Source organism: Nuphar pumila, chromosome 4, assembly GCF_984573655.1.
Source record: "Nuphar pumila chromosome 4, dmNupPumi1.hap1.1, whole genome shotgun sequence".
Lineage (NCBI taxonomy): Eukaryota > Viridiplantae > Streptophyta > Magnoliopsida > Nymphaeales > Nymphaeaceae > Nuphar > Nuphar pumila.
The window spans coordinates 136,928,217-136,945,652 of record NC_143252.1 but is presented as its reverse complement, the minus strand read 5'-3'; the positions used below and the strand labels follow the sequence as shown (position 1 = coordinate 136,945,652).

The 17,436-nt window shown below is 35.9% G+C and overlaps 1 protein-coding gene across 1 annotated transcript; it reads left to right on the top strand.

The window, feature by feature from the left end:
• Positions 1-2,556: 2,556 nt before the first annotated feature.
• On the top strand, positions 2,557-17,375 carry LOC149841222 (ferrochelatase-2, chloroplastic-like). Its single transcript, XM_090003700.1, has 11 exons — positions 2,557-2,737; positions 3,020-3,128; positions 4,088-4,409; positions 5,813-5,956; positions 13,403-13,504; positions 13,872-13,975; positions 14,067-14,193; positions 15,796-15,948; positions 16,246-16,346; positions 16,507-16,708; positions 17,019-17,375. Exons 1-11 carry the CDS (start codon positions 2,689-2,691, stop codon positions 17,241-17,243), a joined length of 1,638 nt encoding a protein of 545 aa, XP_089859826.1. The 5' UTR covers positions 2,557-2,688; the 3' UTR covers positions 17,244-17,375.
• Positions 17,376-17,436: the final 61 nt, after the last annotated feature.

The following is a 17,436-nucleotide window of genomic DNA, read 5'->3' as shown; positions in this document are numbered from 1 at the left end:
CACGTCCCAAAGGTGAAATTTTATGGGGGTAAAAGTTCAAGCATGGCGACCCCCCCCGGGCGGAAGCGGATCAGGTCATGCTGAACATGAGCGTTTTTTCTCATGCTGACATCGTGGCCATCCGATTTGCATTTTAAAAAGCTCAAAAGTCAACAAAACCATGTGGCATTCATCCAATATGCAAACAGACAGCCACGACGTCAGCATGAGCAAAAACGCTCATGTTCAGCATGACCTGATCTGCGCCCTCCCCCCGGGGGCAAGGAGTAAGCCCACAAAGTTTTACGTTGCCAGGACAGCGACCGTAAGTAGACAACAAAGCTCACCGGATTAGGTTTCTTATCCTAAAAGTGGTTTATCCATGTAAATATTAAAAAAAGTCGTGCCAATTCAAATTGGCTTCACTAAAATTCCCATCAACCTCAAAGGCACGTTTGAGGTGGAGAAATTCTATTTTTTTTTGTGAGAGAGAGAGGTGGAGAAATTCTAAAAGGATGTAAAATTTTCATTTCACAAATTTTTTATCACATTTGTGCATATGAAAAATCTTATCCACCTATAAATGGTGGTGAAATTTTGTGATTTTCCACGTGATTTCAAAAACCTATCTTTAATGCAAACTTTTGTCGTTTTCCAAACGTGGCTTCAGTCCGTCTTCCATACCCATAAAACGCGTGGCAATAAGAAATTATAAAATCAAAATAACATAAGAAATTATAATAAAAAAAACATAAAAGATAAGTGAAGGAAACCACATTCAGAATGTCTCTTATGAACCTTGGAAAAACACAAATATCAGATGCAGTAATAATAGGTAAAAAAAAGGTGACGACCACTCTCATAGTTGTTTTTCATTGATCGGTTATTGGTGCAAGATCCATATCCAGACCCAAAAGAAAGTACCGAGTGCACACCCTCGTGGGTAAAAGCAAAATAGGACTTTAGGTTGATGAACTTGGAAACTGAAACAGTTTTTCTCGAGTCTGGGTCTGGTGTAAAAAAATCGTGGATAAAACAGTCGATCACCCTCCAGGTCTTGGGCTCCACACCTGATCAGGTGCTTAATGCACAAATATTTGTGCAATCATATTGCATCCCAGCTTTTCACGTTTTTCTCCGGCTAAAAACATAGACCCAGGAACAGGTGCCACCACATGGCACACTTTGAGTGTGCCTTGAGCCCACAACTGACAGGTCAGCCAACAATGAGGGGCAGCCAGGGTCCGGATTGAGTGCAATATGATGGCACAAAATTTTGTGCATTAAGCACTTCATGGACCTCCACCAGGTTTCGGGTCCCATGCCCTGTCTCCAAGATGGAGGGTGATGCTGTGCCTCATGCACAAATATTTGTTGCATCATATTGCACCTGATCTTTTCACGGTGCAGCCAAGTGGAGAAGCACATTCAAAGTTGTGACATGTGATGGCACATGTCATCATGCCACCAAACCAAAAAAGAAAATCATTTTGCATCTTCCACGTGAATCATTCTATCCTTCTACTCCCATCATTTCTATCCAATGCCATGTCTTCGGTGAGGTTCAAAGCATTCATATCCTTTTCTATCATCTTCATCCAAGTCTTCTTAGGCTTATCCCGACCTCTTTTAACTAATATATTTTTTCATTTCATCGTGCCACCATGCTTCGCATAAAAAAAATCCCAATCCAACTCAAATCTTGACATTCTCAAGCCCGAATACCAGAAATAAAAAAAGTTAGGGGTGCTTTGGATGTTGTTCACCTTAAACAACACACCCCATCAGTGCCGTTCATCCGAAATACGAATGCCTAAGAAAACAGATGAGGCCCATCCAAGTGACGGGCATCCCATTCATACAAGTTTTAATGTCATTCATCTTGCGATCAACGGCATCCAGGACTAGAAGTACTTTGCCTTTCATTGTTGCTGGAACTATGTGGTACGGTTTTTCAACTTCTCCCATCAGATTATTTGGTCCATAGTAACAAATATCGCAAGATTTATGAAAATCTCATGATATCATGAGAAATTGCCTGAAAGTTTAAAACAACATTTTTTTTGCTAGATTTTCAAAATATTGCAAGATTTATGAAAAAAAAAACATAAATACTATTTAATGCTATTTAAACATGATATTAATAAATTTTATTAATATTTTTTTTATAAAAAAACATTTTTATATTTTTATATTACCAAGATTTTGCCAAAAAAAACACGAGATTTATGATTTTTTTCCAATTTCTCACGAGTTTTTGAAAAACTAGAAATTGCCAATAAAAACTTTTGTCACTATGATTTGGTCGTACTTGTTATCAGTGGGATCGAGGATATTATAAGCAAGAATATATCGAAGAGTTAACGCCGGGATAGCCGAAAATCTGAGATTGGTCTAAAATTCCGGACACACCTGATCCCATTTCAAAAGAAAAAAATAAAAATAAGAAGTTTTGAGATGAGATGAGATGGTAAGGTAAGGGCATGGAGATAATTTCACCCTAAAAGGCACCCACCAGTCGTTCAGGATTATTTCCGCTGTGCCTATTTAAGGCCACGCTCAGCGTTTCGCTTCCCTTTCTTCTCGGGAGTGCTGCCGCTGGGCAACCCACCAGAGAGAGTGTGTGTGAGAGAGAAAGAGAAAGGGAGGGAGTGCGGAGCTGCGCTTTCCTCTCTCCCCCTCCAACAAAATTTAGAGTTTAGAATCGCAATGGTGGTGGAGGTGCTCGCGGTTTCCCTCTCCGCTCCGGCCTCTCAATGTGAGATCTTATAGCTTCTTATTCTTCTTCCTCTTGGTTTCTTTTTGATTAGTGACGTTTCTTCTTGATCTAACCCTAGTATACGTGTTGATTTCTGGTTTCTGTGTGTTTTACCTTGTTTTTCTTTTTCTTCCTGGTGTCGGCTTGATTGTTGATTGGGTTTTCTTGATATAACCCTAGTTTTACGCGTTGATTATGGCTTCTGTATCTTTTTTTTTGTTTTATTGTTCTTCTTGCTCCTTGTTTCTTTGGAGAGTTACTTGTTGTTCGGATGAATTACAGGGGAGAGGGTGTCATCGTCGCTTCAGGCGAGTACTCGAGGAGTGATGGAGATGGCGGCCACGGAGGTCAAATTTGGGAGCGTTACTTGCCTGGGTTCTTCCGGCAACAGGCAAGTTGCTTTTAGTTCCTAGTTTTCTTGATTTTTTTTCCTTTTTGTCCTTAAAAGTAGAGGTTCGTGCTAGCCAGATTATAAGATTTTGGGAGGAAACTTCGTGTTTTGCGATGAACTGGATGATTTATCTGCTACTGATGATATTTTCTGCGCTACTTCGTGCTAGTGAAACTTCCGCTTGCTAGTGAAAAAAAAATGATGCGATTTCTTGTCTTTCTTATTTTCTACTGTGTGATGTTCTTATTGTGGAACAGCGCGTGACCTTATGGATGCTTTAACGAGCATAGATGTTACTTATTATGGAATGATCGGGATTGAATTTATTTACTAAAAGTTGGTTTGGATTATGAGCTTGTGGTGGGTATGATGGAAAAGCATTGGAAGATATCTAATATATGGCAGGCTTGCTATCAGTATATCAAGCTGGAGAAAACTGCTTGGTTGCATTCGTTTGTTTAACTATGTGCGCCTATGATGATCGATACATTGTACAACACAAAAGCTTGAGATATGGAAACAATGTCAATACTTTGTACAACAGAAAATCTGAACAAAACTGTTCTACACACTCTGTGGCAGAGGTTCATCCTTATGCCGTTTTATCCACTAGCAATATTTGTGCTTTCTGTTGAATTTTTTACAGCATTTCTGAGAATCTTCCTATCTTTCTAGCGTCTCATCTTTTCACATCTACTTACTGTATGAATGTTTGTCAAATCTCCCCATTGCGGATTTTGTTTTTCCTAAATCTTCTCTTTATGATACTTAAATGTGCAGCTATGAAACATGAGTTTTGAACTGTAGATCTCATGGAAATTTATAACAAACCTTCAGTTATCAACCTCCATAGTGGATTTGATAAAGATTTTGGTTTCCTTCTTTTTTTATCATGAAATACATGTTATGGAATAGTGTGTCTTGGTTCTTCACCTCAGGAACAATGTTCTCTATTACAGGCTGTTCCCTCGACTATTATACACCAGAGGTAGGCTACTACATTGTCCTGATTTTCCAAAGGAGGCTTGCAGGGGATCCAAGTTTTGCACCAATTATAGACATTACTCAAGTTGGCTTGAGCCATATTCTTTGTTAGAAGGAAAGGGGCCACCAGGAAGGTATTCTTCATCTGTGAAGGCATTTGCGACTGCTGGAGCTCAGGATCCAGACAGGAAGCTTTTTGTTGGCAATGAAAAAGTTGGAATTTTGTTACTTAATCTTGGAGGCCCTGAGACTCTTGATGATGTGCAGCCTTTCTTGTTTAATCTTTTTGCCGACCCAGTAAGAAATCTTCTTTTCTTGTTTTGTCTATCTGGCCCCATTTTATTTTAGAGTTTTGATGATATCATGAGAACTCCAGCACATATGGTTTCTAATTGAAATTGTGAGTTGTGTCTGTAGTTTTTGTGGCTTGTACTTCTGTGCATGCATTAGCAATACCCAGAGTTAAAAGTGCTAGTCTTTTGAAACTACAAGAACTCAACAATTTGTGATTTATGTTCATGAGTTTCAGCCTTGGACTGGTAATTGATAAATTTTACTTCTTATTATCTTTAGTATCACACTGGAGTAATGCCATATTTCAGATTGTGGATAGTTTTGGACTGGGTGTGTTTATCTTGCCTCACTCTTTTTTTGTTTCTTTTTCTTAATCTGGTTATTGTTTACTTCTAATAAATGCTTCTCTCTCTCTCTCTCTCATGCACGTGCACAAACACAACCATGGCATGTTGTTAATTGAAGTGTTTCACAATTGCGTGTGTGCTTATGCATTTCTAACTCTTACTGTTATTGCAGCTTGTATGACATAGTATGCTCCCTTCCTGATATGGTTGTGATGCCCTTAACAGTAGGATATTAACTGATTGTCTGAACTTGTTTGATCGGCCTAAGCCAGCCGTGCATCCACTTTGTCCTAATCAAAATATAATGTTATCTTGTTGGATGTTGGTAACAACCAAGAACAGTGACTGTCATATTGTCAATACATTAGTGGAGAATCTTTTTGTTTTGGCATTCTGAGCTTTCTTTCATAGCTTGCTGCTCTACTGCTAAGATTGCCTAGATATAAAACAGAAGCTAGAACAAAGTGTTGATGCTTTTAAAAGAAAAAACTAAAGCACAAAAGGAGTTTTATATAGGGTTGCCAACAGGTTAGATTCAGGAAGGGGAATTTGCAAAATTTGGCTGTCCTTGATCCGAAAGCCAAACCGTTTGCATCCCTAGTTTTAGATCCTCTTTTTAGGTGTTCTCAACATAACACTTTAATTTGAGTGAAGGTAAAGGTCAAACAAGGAAGTATATGGGTTTCATGCTAACTTCTGACGAGAATTTTTTTTCATCTGTTATGAATTAGTAAAGTCTTCTTTTATTTCCATTTTGTTTTTTTATCGGCGATCATGTGATTGAAAGCCAAGATTCATTTGAACTTGTATATAAATCATGGTGCTTTGGTTAATTGTGCTCCTAAGTAATTTGTGTTCTTGATAGTAAATCTTTCTGGATGAAGATGGAGTGGGTCACTTCTGAAAAAATGATATCCTCTTGTTCAATAGTACAATATTTTCATTATTGTGTGTCTTAGTGAACAGAAAAGAAAGCATGTTAAGTAAAGGTAAATTGTCTATTTTCATACCTCATGACTCCATATTTGTGTTTGATACCAAAATTTCAATGTATGACAGGATATTATACGGCTGCCAAGGTTATTCCGATTTCTCCAGAAACCATTAGCACAATTTATATCTATTGTCAGAGCTCCAAAGAGCAAGGAAGGTTATGCTTCCATTGGAGGTGGTTCTCCTTTACGTAGGATTACAGATGCACAAGTACGATCTGATGCATTATTTTCAAAATCTTCTTCAATGCTTTTTTTGGATGATATTTTTCATAATACTTGTAAATTATTGTGGAGCCTGTTTGACTTAAATATAATGATTGTGATATTATAATTCTGTTGAGAACTGCAGTGGGAATTTTTTTCTTGTATTTATCATGCAAAAAGTTGATTCTAGAAATTCAACAATACAGACAATTCTTTCTTACTATGTGCAAGTGATGCCCCTTTAGACAAATGTCCTTGTTATCTCAGCTTTATAGGAAATTGTAGTTTTTCTGCTTTTAAGCCTTTAAGACATATCTACACCTGAACTGTTGTTTTTAGGAATGCTTCACTTATATTGTCAATATCATAACTATGTATTGATTATAGCCTACATTCATGTATTAGGTTGGTTATTTATTGTCTTATACATTTTTATTGCACTCTATACATAGCTTTGAAAGTCCTTTTAGTGGCACAATTATGTCTTGCATTTCTTCCTTAACAGGTTTATATTCTTGCAGATGTTAGTTTTGACGGTGTCCTCCTACTCAAATAGCTTAGTTTGGGCTTCATAAAACCTTGTGTAGTTTCCTTCTATGGGTTTTTATAGTTTGTGCTGTGAATTCATGGTTGCCTAACACCTATGTATCTTGTGTCAGGAAGTGGCATGAAATCCAAGGCACTCAAAACCCACCCCAAATACCAACATGCAATACATATGAATGAAAAGTAAATACAACAAACACAAGACTTTATGAATATGTATCATCAACAAGACTTTATGAATATGTATTGTCATTAATAATGAACATTAAAATACATGAGCCAAAATAGAAACATTATACAAAATACCTCACTACTATCCATCACTCTCTAGCCATTGGACTAGAAATTTAGCTGTTGGGCTTAGTTCCCAACAACTAGTGTAAAGTCAACTTTAGTTGACTTTATAATGAATATATATTATATATATACATAAAAAAAGGATAGAGTAATCTTAACACCCCTTCAAACTTACGGTGATTCACCATGAGTTTGCAATTACAAAGAAAGAACTCATTACATAAAATGTCTTCATTGACTTCATCAAGTTCTTCCATTCGTTGCTTCCTTAAAGGATCCTCTTGATCTTCAATCATACCTTCTATTATACAAAGGGTCTTTAGGATCTTCAATATCATCAATATTTGAGAACTTGCAAATAGAGTTAACAAAACATCTCAACTATATATATATATATATATATTATAGAGAGAGGATGGTCAAAGACACAAGAAATAAAATATATAGAAAATATTTAATAAGACAATTTAACATTTTTAAATCATTTTAAAAAATTAATTTTGAAAAATCATTAATTTTTTGAACACAATAGTCATTGAGAGACACTTCAATAGATAATTTTAATAAATCACAGTTCTTAATTCATAAGAGAACATAATTGCATATTATCAAAAAGAGAAATGCATGCATAAAATATCTCAAAGATAAGCTCATAAATCATTAATTACTTTAAACATTCATGACAACATGCATTATTCAAAGTCAATACTCGCATATATCTATCACAAAGGGCACATTAATGCATAAAAGATATAAAATATGAATTTTTATACAACATCAATACCATGAACAAGTAACTCACAAAGGAGTTTAAATCCTTAAAATAAAATATTTATAAAAAAATTTATTTCAAATCAAATAGTCATATTCAAATGCATAACAGAAATAATAAGGAAATTCAAAAACCCACATACAAATCATAACAAGAGAAATGATATTTTGCAACAATGGCAAACTGGATCAACAACTATATCAATCAATATAGATACAAAGGCGATACTTTAATGTCTCAAAGAGTTGCAAAGTCTCAAACTGATCATAACAATTTAAATTTCAATAATAGATACAATATCTATAGATTCATTCAAAATATAACTTATGTAACCAAGGCATATCATGATGTAAAACACACAAGACAACCAACATAGAACACATTTAAAATCCTTAATCATGCAATAAAAATATATTTAATGCAAGATGCATGAAAATATTTCAATAACCATTTTTCTTACAAGAGCAAATGAATTTAGAAAAAATTACGAAGAGATTTAAAAATCCCACATAACACAATGAATGATATTTGCAAATCTTAACGCTAGTTCGACCACCACAAACAATCATCTCAATAGACCTTCAAACCTCAAAAATCAAGTGTATTAGCTACTAGAACAAGAGCATAACCACAATGCTACTAAAGGGATAAAAAACACATTGAAAGTGTGAATAACCCACATCTCTTGTCTACATAAAATGACACTTAAAACAAGTGAATCAACGACTAGAACAAGAGCATAACCAATGGGTGCACATAACTCACCACATTGAAAGCATAATCTTTTGTCTACATATAATGACACTCAAAATAAGTGTATCAACTAATATAATAAGAGTATAATCACAATGTCACTTATGAGCTAAACAAAAACATAAAAGTGTGAATAAATATCTCTTGTCTACATATAATAACACTCAAAATAAGTGTACCAACTACTAAAACAAGAACATAATCATAATGCCACTTATGGGCAAAACAAACATACAAAAGCGTGAATAAACATCTCTTGTCTACATATAATGACAATTAAATAAGAGGCATAATAGGAAGAAACACAAGAGGTAAAGAGGGCTTATAATGAAAGCAAACTACTGTCATCAAGAAGAATATGATATCAATTTTAACAATCTTTCAAAACACCATGGTTTAAAAAATAGATGGTCATCACAGATAAACATAATTATAAGCATCCAACACAATAATAATGGCCAAATAAACAAATGAGTATACAACACACTCATAAAATCAGAGATCAAATAATCGTCAGTTAGAGTCGAACTACAAGCCAACAATCTAAATTGACAAAAACCGAGGTGCACACAACTCACCCCAACCAACATCTCTGGTTCAAAAAAGCCAACAAGGATTCAGAGGCTAATCTACTATCAATCAGACCCAAGATAAGTGACAACACGTCACTCATAACCCTTGAGAATCTAGACTTATAAGATGGCATGAGGTGCATACATAACTCACCTCAACGGCTAACCATGACCCAATAACAACAAGGTCAAAAAGAAATGATGCATTAAACATAATTCGGTGATGGATAAAACAAATTCCACAAAAAAACAATAAATAACTCATGAAAATAAATTTCAAATAATGTGAGTTTGAATAATAAATGACTTGAAAAACATTATTTCAAATCAGTTTCAATAAAGATTCTAAGATATAATGTAATCTCATGGAAACAAGGTGTCAATATATCATAAATCTTGTGCAAGCAAAGGCAACAAGATTATATAATAGGGAATGATCAAGGCGCTTTCTTGCCCTAGATCATAAGTCCACTAGAGGACAAAAAAGAAGCATAAACAAATAGCGGAAGCACAAACACAAAGATTTCAAGTGCCACCAATCACTAAGAGGCACAAGAGCTCAATACATAAAAAATGTGGTATCTTTTTATAGGAAAAAGGCCTAACAATGAGGCATATACATAATATATAAGGACTCATTAAGAGCACATCATGGATGTTTAAAGAGATCATATAAAATATGTAAAAGAATGCATTCAAGTTCATGATAATATGGCATGCTCATGCAATCCAAAATAAGTTATAACAATCCCAAAGGCTACTCATGGCATATACCTAAGAATATAAAGCAAGAGATAATATTTCATCAAATATAAGAGTCGCTCCTTGAACTCATAAATTTAAACCATCGAAGATCATACTCAATCAATCATTAATCCTTTACAAAAATTTGTATAATAAGATGATTTTAAATATAGCAACAACTTAAAGTCAAACATCGATGTCACACAATCATGATAGTGCAATCTCATGAACCTATAAAACATTCATGATATTTCTAAACAATTTATAGCCTTTATAACTCAATGAGTAAATCATTTAAGAGTTTAAAGCATACATAAAATCCATACAATATTTCAAGAATCATACTTTAAACTCAAAAAATCATGTAAACACATTCACACGATGATGGAGAGTCTATGTCACAGGGATTCGGCTAGCAGGGTGCCGCACCCGCGTCGACGCGACTCGACGCGGGAGCGGGTGCGGTCAACCCGATCCTGGGTGCGTTGACCGCACCCAGGATCATTTAGGTCCATTTTTTTGGATTTTTTTTAAAAAAAAATTGCCCTATGAATTGGGCTGCGAAATTTTTAAAAAAAATTTCTCCTGACAGCTACTGACAGTTGCTGCTGCTCCTGCCTTTTCAAAATCCTTCTTTTTCGTAAAGGATTTTCTCTCTCCATAATAAATGATAATGATGGTGGTAGCCTTGCTCTCTCTCCATAATAAATGATAATGATGGTGGTAGCCTTGCTAATCCTTCTTTTTCGTAAAGGATTTTCTCTCTCCATAATAAATGATAATATGATGGTGGTAGCCTTGTTGGCTATTAGCATTCACTGTTCTCCTGACGAACTCTTCTCCTGACGAAATAGAAGCCACAATAACCAAGATCTGCTCTTAAGCATGAACTTGTTACAGATCGACGTGGCCTATGAAGACCAGTGTTTTAAAACTCGCCGAGTCAACTCGTTGACTCGGCTGACTCGGCTCGGCTCGCCCCTCCAGCGAGTCAACCCGGCAAGGCAAACTCGGTTTGCCAAAACTCGGGCTTGACTCGGGCGAGTTTTGGGATGTTTGAAATTTGTTTTTTGAGTTTCAAATTACAGTTTAGAAATATATAAGTACATATATTTTAACAAGGGTTACCCCCAGATTTTGTATAAAAAAGAAAATAAAAATCATTTAAAGATAAAAAGGCATTTAAATCCATAGAATAAAATCGCCATGTTGTTCGAACTACTGTTTACCCTGTGTTATCAACTTATTCTAGCAAAATGTTTTAAAGAAATGATTCTCACTATATATGGTGGGTCAACTGTGCCTATGGGAAGTCACATTTAGGTTTCATCATCCATTTGTTATGTGAACAAGCATTGTACCTATTCAAATATTAGTAGTCTTTTTATAGTTGTGCCATTAATATATTTCCTGCATAGTTTTATACACGAGAAAATTGCTTATTTATGTTGATATTGGGCATTCTGTAAACTTTCAATATGCACATATATCCCTGTTTTACATTTATGGATTTGTTAGAGAGGGAATTAAAACTTTTAAAACAAGCTAGCATATATGGTTGGCCATTTTAGGAACCTTAGGTAGTAGCAGACTGAACTCATGGTGACCAAATCCTCTAATTCAAGTCATGAATTAGTCAAAGTGCTTGTATAGATATCAAATTCAATTATTCAAGCAAACCTCTATAGCTCTTTGCAGTTGTTTTTATATTCTTACAGACGTTTGGAGACTATGTTTACTCAAAAACATGGTTTCAGACAAATTATATATTGTTTTTCTTTTAAAATCAAAAGTTAACAAAACCCGGTCCGAGTCACCGAGTTGACCCGTCGAGTCACGAGTCAATAAAGAACGAGTCGAGTTCCGAGTCACGGATTTTAAAACCTTGATGAGGACTAATAAACTTGTGAAATAAAATCTCACAAACCAGCATCCAATGCTAGGGCTGCAAATGGATTGGATTTGTTTAGATCTCTGATCCAAATCTGACATATTATTCTTAGACATGGATTTCAAATAACATCATATTGGGGTTGTACTCAGATCTACATGACCTGGTGCGCTATCGTGCAGCTGTATATAAAATGAAATTTGAAAAAACTCGCGTCGGGGGAACCCCAGACCCCCTTATATATATATTTACATTTTTGCCCCTGCCGCACCCCCGCACCCGGGTTTTTTGGAAGTGCCGAATCCCCGCACCCGCACCCGCACCCATGTGACATAGTGGAGAGGATACAATATTAGGGAGTACAAGAATATATTCAAAATATCATGCATGTCACAAGCTAAAATTCATTAAAACATCATAATATTAAAAAAATACTAGATGATTCATGTAAATACACTCATTAAGCGTCATACAAAGGAGGGCATATTATAAAATTTAGTATTTTGCAAAACATGAAAAACATATAAGATTTTAAGAAACCACATACTTTTGCAAAATACACTTATCTATAATCAATGTTTATGCAAAACATACAATAATTTTTACAAGTTCTACTTTCAATGGATTTATGAAAAAGCATATTCATTTTAAAATGATTCTATTTTAAACACATGCCATAACGTCACAATGTACATACTGGAATTAGAGAGCCTTGATTCCAAGCCATGTAACAAGTCAAATTTTTTTAAGTACGATCACGAACAAAACTTCAAGACCATGATGCCTTCACTCTGATACCATGTCACAAAGTGGCGCGGAATCCATGACACTCAAAACCCAAACCCAAATACCAACATGCAATACATATAAATGAAAAATAAATACAACAAACACAAGTCTTTATGAATATGTATCTTCATTAATAATGAACATTGAAATCATGGTTTTAAAACTCGTTGATTTGTCACTCGGCTCGTCCTTGAATGACTTGTGACTCGGCTGGGTCAACTCGGTGACTCGGTCGGGTCATGTTAACTTTATATTTTATATAAAATATATAAATATATGTATATATTATGTATATTTTATAATATTTATATTATATTTCATATAATATATGTAATTATATATAATATATTATATATGAATATATATGCATGACTCGTCCATCTTGCCCATGACTCGGCTGACTCACCCCATGACTCGGTTGACTCGTCCATGACTCGGCCGGGTCAACTCGGTGACTCGGCCGAGTTTTGTTCAAAACAAGTCGGCACTCGTTTTTTGACCCGATGACTCGTCAATCCGGGCCGAGTCAATCGAGTCACCGGGTTGACCCAGTGAGTTTTTAAACTATGATTGAAATATATAAGCCAAAAGAAAAACATTATACAAAATACCTCACTACACAAATACGCTCACACTCATGAACCTAAACTACCCATCACTCTCTCGCCCACGATAGGTACACACACACACACACCATATATATAGAGAGAGAGAAAAGAGAGGAAGAGATAGAGTAAAGAGAGGCGAGAGAAAGTCCTCTCTAGCCATTGGACTAGAAATTTAGCTGTTTGGGCTTAGTTCCCAACACGAATCTAGTTGTTGGACTGAGTTCCCAACTAGTGTAAAGTCAACTTTAGTTGACTTTACAATGAATATATATATATATATATATATATATATATATATAGAGAGAGAGAGAGAGAGAGAGAGAGAGAGAGAGAGAGACATACAAAAAGGATAGAGTTATTTTAACATCCTGTTATACTCCTATGGATGATATGCTTGCCTACTGGCATCTGCTTTTATAGTGTTTTGCTCTCACTCTACTTTGCAGTCTAAAAGTTGGTTGTTGCATCTTGTTAACAGGCTGAAGAGCTAAGAAAATCTCTCGAAGCAAAGAATGTCCCTGCAAAGGTGTATGTGGGAATGCGTTATTGGCACCCATTTACTGAAGAGGCAATTGAACAGGTGAATCTTGTCAAATCGTATTGTCAAAAGACAGGCAATTAGTTTTAGGCTTTTAGCTGTTTTGCTTTTTGTTAATTTGTTGGAATGCTCTTTCTGAAATTCCATTCTTTTGAGTGCTGCTTGTGTGGCTGACTGTGAACGCTGTTTTCTGGTTTCTTGAAGATCTGCTTTAGGTTGTGTAACTGTTTTAAGTTATATGGTTGAGCGTAGCTCTTTCATCTGCTTGTTTAGCCCAAAGCTTATTTTATGCCACACAAACACATGTTTTGGTGTATATGTTTCTAATAGAAAAGTTTCCAACTTCTTAAATGTTTATCTATTTAGTTCAACTGGTAATAATTTTGTCTTATGATTGCATATTTTACAGATTAAAAGGGATGGCATTACCAAACTTGTTGTGCTTCCATTATATCCTCAATTTTCGATCTCAACAAGTGGTTCCAGTCTTCGATTGCTAGAAAGCATATTCAGGTGAACATGATTTTACTATAAAATGTTAAATGTTCAATATGCATGTCTTATACATACTTGTTTTTGTATGTGGTGACTGTCTTGTGCTTAGGGAGGATGAGTATCTGGTTAACATGCAGCACACAGTTATACCTTCATGGTACCAACGTGAAGGATATATCAAGGCCATGGCCAATCTAATCGAGAAGGAACTGCAAACTTTTGAATTCCCTGGAGAGGTACTTCTTTTATGGAAATTTACTTATTTGGATGTTGAATTTGGTATTATGAAGCTTATAATTCCTATCAGATCCAACTTCTCCTCATCAATTGGGAAAAGAAAAATAGATATTCCCTCCTATCTCACACGGACACTTCACTTAGCACGGGTTTGTCCTGTCTACTGTGTTGACACAAAACTGGACAAGACATAGGACACAACGACACTTCATTGACATGGTCAAACATGTGTCAAGCAAGGTCAACACGACTTTATCTATTTCTTCCTATGATCTTGATTGATTGTTTTCTATTTATTTGTGTTGTATTTTCCTTTTAAATTTGTCATTGATTACATTGGAGTTTTTTTGGAGAGAATATTACATTTCAATTCTCAGCTAATATTAATTGTTGTTCAAGAATTTGTACTTGAGATGATATTCATGCCTTATCGCTTTATATATATATATATATATATATATATATGGCAAAACTCTCGCATTGTATCAATCATGTCCATGTCATGTTCCATACCCATGTTTGTCTCTGTGACATTCTGTCATTCCCTCTTTTCTATTGGACTCTCTCTCTCTCTCTCTCTCTGTGTGTGTATGTGTGTGTGTGTGTGTGTGTGTGTGTATACTAGATGGACTGCCCATCCTTTAAGACATGCTCTCCCAAGGTGCCACTAAGAGAGAGAGAGAGAGAGAGAGAGAGAGAGAGAGAGAGAGAGAGAGAGAGAGAGAGAGAGAGAGAGAGAGATTGGCTTAGGAAGGATGGAGGTGCCTCACTTGGGTGCATCCATATTTTCCAAATGTATTTGTTTGTGTCATGGTTGTGCCTAGGTGGATTCAACATAGGAAGCAGGATTCATGGGCGTTGACCTTGAGTGTGTTAGATATGTGATCTTAAGTGTGTGTGTGTGTGTGTGTGTTGGATCTTTCAGATCCACAAAAAGTTCTCTTTTGATCCAATATTCTTCTTAGGAAACACCTAAACTGCATCCATACCACCTTTCTGTTGCATATCTGCTGTTTAGTGCTTAATCATTCAATAGCCTAGACCTAAAATGCCCAACAATTAATTAAAAACCTAAACTGTTTATAAGTTTTGATTAGATAAAAAGTACAATCAAGTTAGCTGTTTTTTTCCTTTGGATTATGTTTTTCATGTCAATGAACAAACTAGGTCTGCCAGTCATTTGAATCCATCATTAAAGCCTTAATGTCCTTTCCTGAGGAGGGTTCTCAATTCACTGGGCATAATTCTTGGTGTTGCACTAGAACTACGTGGTATCCTCTTTTGTCCAATTTCAACTAATAAGAACTGTTCTTTTAACAGAAACTTTTCAACAAACTATTCGTGCATGATTATTGTAGGTGACTTCTTGCATATATCATTTAAACAATTGAGTTACTGATTACACTTTGTGGAGCTGCATGTCCCTCCCCCTCCCTTTTTGGGCTAGTTTGGTTTTTTATTGTTTTGAGATTTCTTGTTTTTTGATTAGCAGTTTGTGTTTACTTGTTCCAGTTATGATTTACTCTGTAATTGTAGTAAATAGCTTTGCTCTGCTCCGTTCAAAAGCGATATGTTAAAAGCTCACAAGAACCATGCCATAGGTGATGATATTTTTTAGTGCTCATGGAGTACCACTTGCATATGTTGAAGAAGCCGGTGATCCATATAAAGCAGAGATGGAAGAGTGTGTAGACTTGATCATGGAAGAGTTGGAGAAACGAAGAATTAGGAATGCCTATACTCTTGCTTATCAGGTAACCTTTTTACTAGCAATGGGTATGTATTAATATATTTATTATTATTTTTTTATGCCGAGGAACCCTCGCCAAAGCGAGGAAAACCCCAGGTGGGGCCCCACGACCACCTTGCCTTACCTGGCCCACCTTGGTATGTATTAATATATTTGATCATGACCTTTTCACCCTCATCTTTAATATACCTTGCATGTTCCAGATTTCTATTTTTTTGTTTTTTTTGTTTTTCTTTCTTCTTGGCTAGATTAGATTTTAATGTTGCTTACTCACAATCTTTCCAATATGTGAATGTGACAGAGTCGAGTTGGGCCAGTTGAATGGTTAAAGCCTTATACTGATGAAACAATAATAGATCTGGGCCAAAAAGGAATAAAGAGCCTTCTCGCTGTTCCTATCAGGTGATTATTCCATCACTAAATTTGCCTTGGAAAGCTGGTTTCCTTTGAAATCTCAGCTTAACAGCTCGTTATTGTGCTGTTTTATTTTATATGCACAGCTATATTTTGAGTTGGCTTCTTCCAGGAAAACATCTTCTAATTATCGTGCATGTTTTCATAGCTTTGTCAGTGAACACATTGAAACCCTCGAAGAAATTGATGTGGAGTACAAGGAGTTGGCCTTAAAATCTGGTATAAAGAAATGGGGCCGTGTTCCTGCCTTAGGGTGTGAGCCCACTTTCATTTCAGATTTGGCTGATGCTGTAATAGAATCTCTGCCCTATGTTGGTGCAATGGCTGTCTCTAACCTTGAAGCTCGCCAAGTAAGCCTCCGAGACATTTGTTTTGCTCTTATCCTACCTGATAGAGGACTGTTACATTTGCATTGCTACATGATATGATTAGTGATCTGTGGTGGGTCACTTGTATCAAAATAACATGCACAAACGGAATATTTTGTATTAGTATATTGGGCAGCTGCTTAAATGTGTTTAAATTATTCAAGGACAAAAATTAACAATATGGTCACTGCACTACTCCCATTTGTTCCTATATACAATTTTCCAACAATTATTGTTAGGTATTATCCTTATTATTCTGACTTCACTATGAGTTGATATTGTCTTGTTGCAGAGTCTCGTTCCTCTTGGTAGCGTGGAAGAGCTCTTGGCAACCTATGATTCACAACGCAGAGAGCTACCATCACCGATTATAGTGTGGGAATGGGGTTGGACCAAGAGCGCCGAGACCTGGAATGGTAGAGCAGCCATGCTTGCTGTGCTTGTTTTGTTGGTTTTGGAAGTAACTACTGGTGAAGGCCTCTTGCATCAGTGGGGCGTTCTCCCATCAATTCATTAATAAGCCCTGTGGGGATATTGCATCTTGTCGCTGCTATTCATCACTATTCTAGAACAACCATCAACTGCCATGCGGAACTTGTAAGAATCTGTAATGTGACAGCGCCTAATGTGTATGATGTAACGTTTTTTCTTGCTTGCTCCATGTTGAGGAATGATATAATATTACTAGTTTAGTGATCCTTTAATAAGTC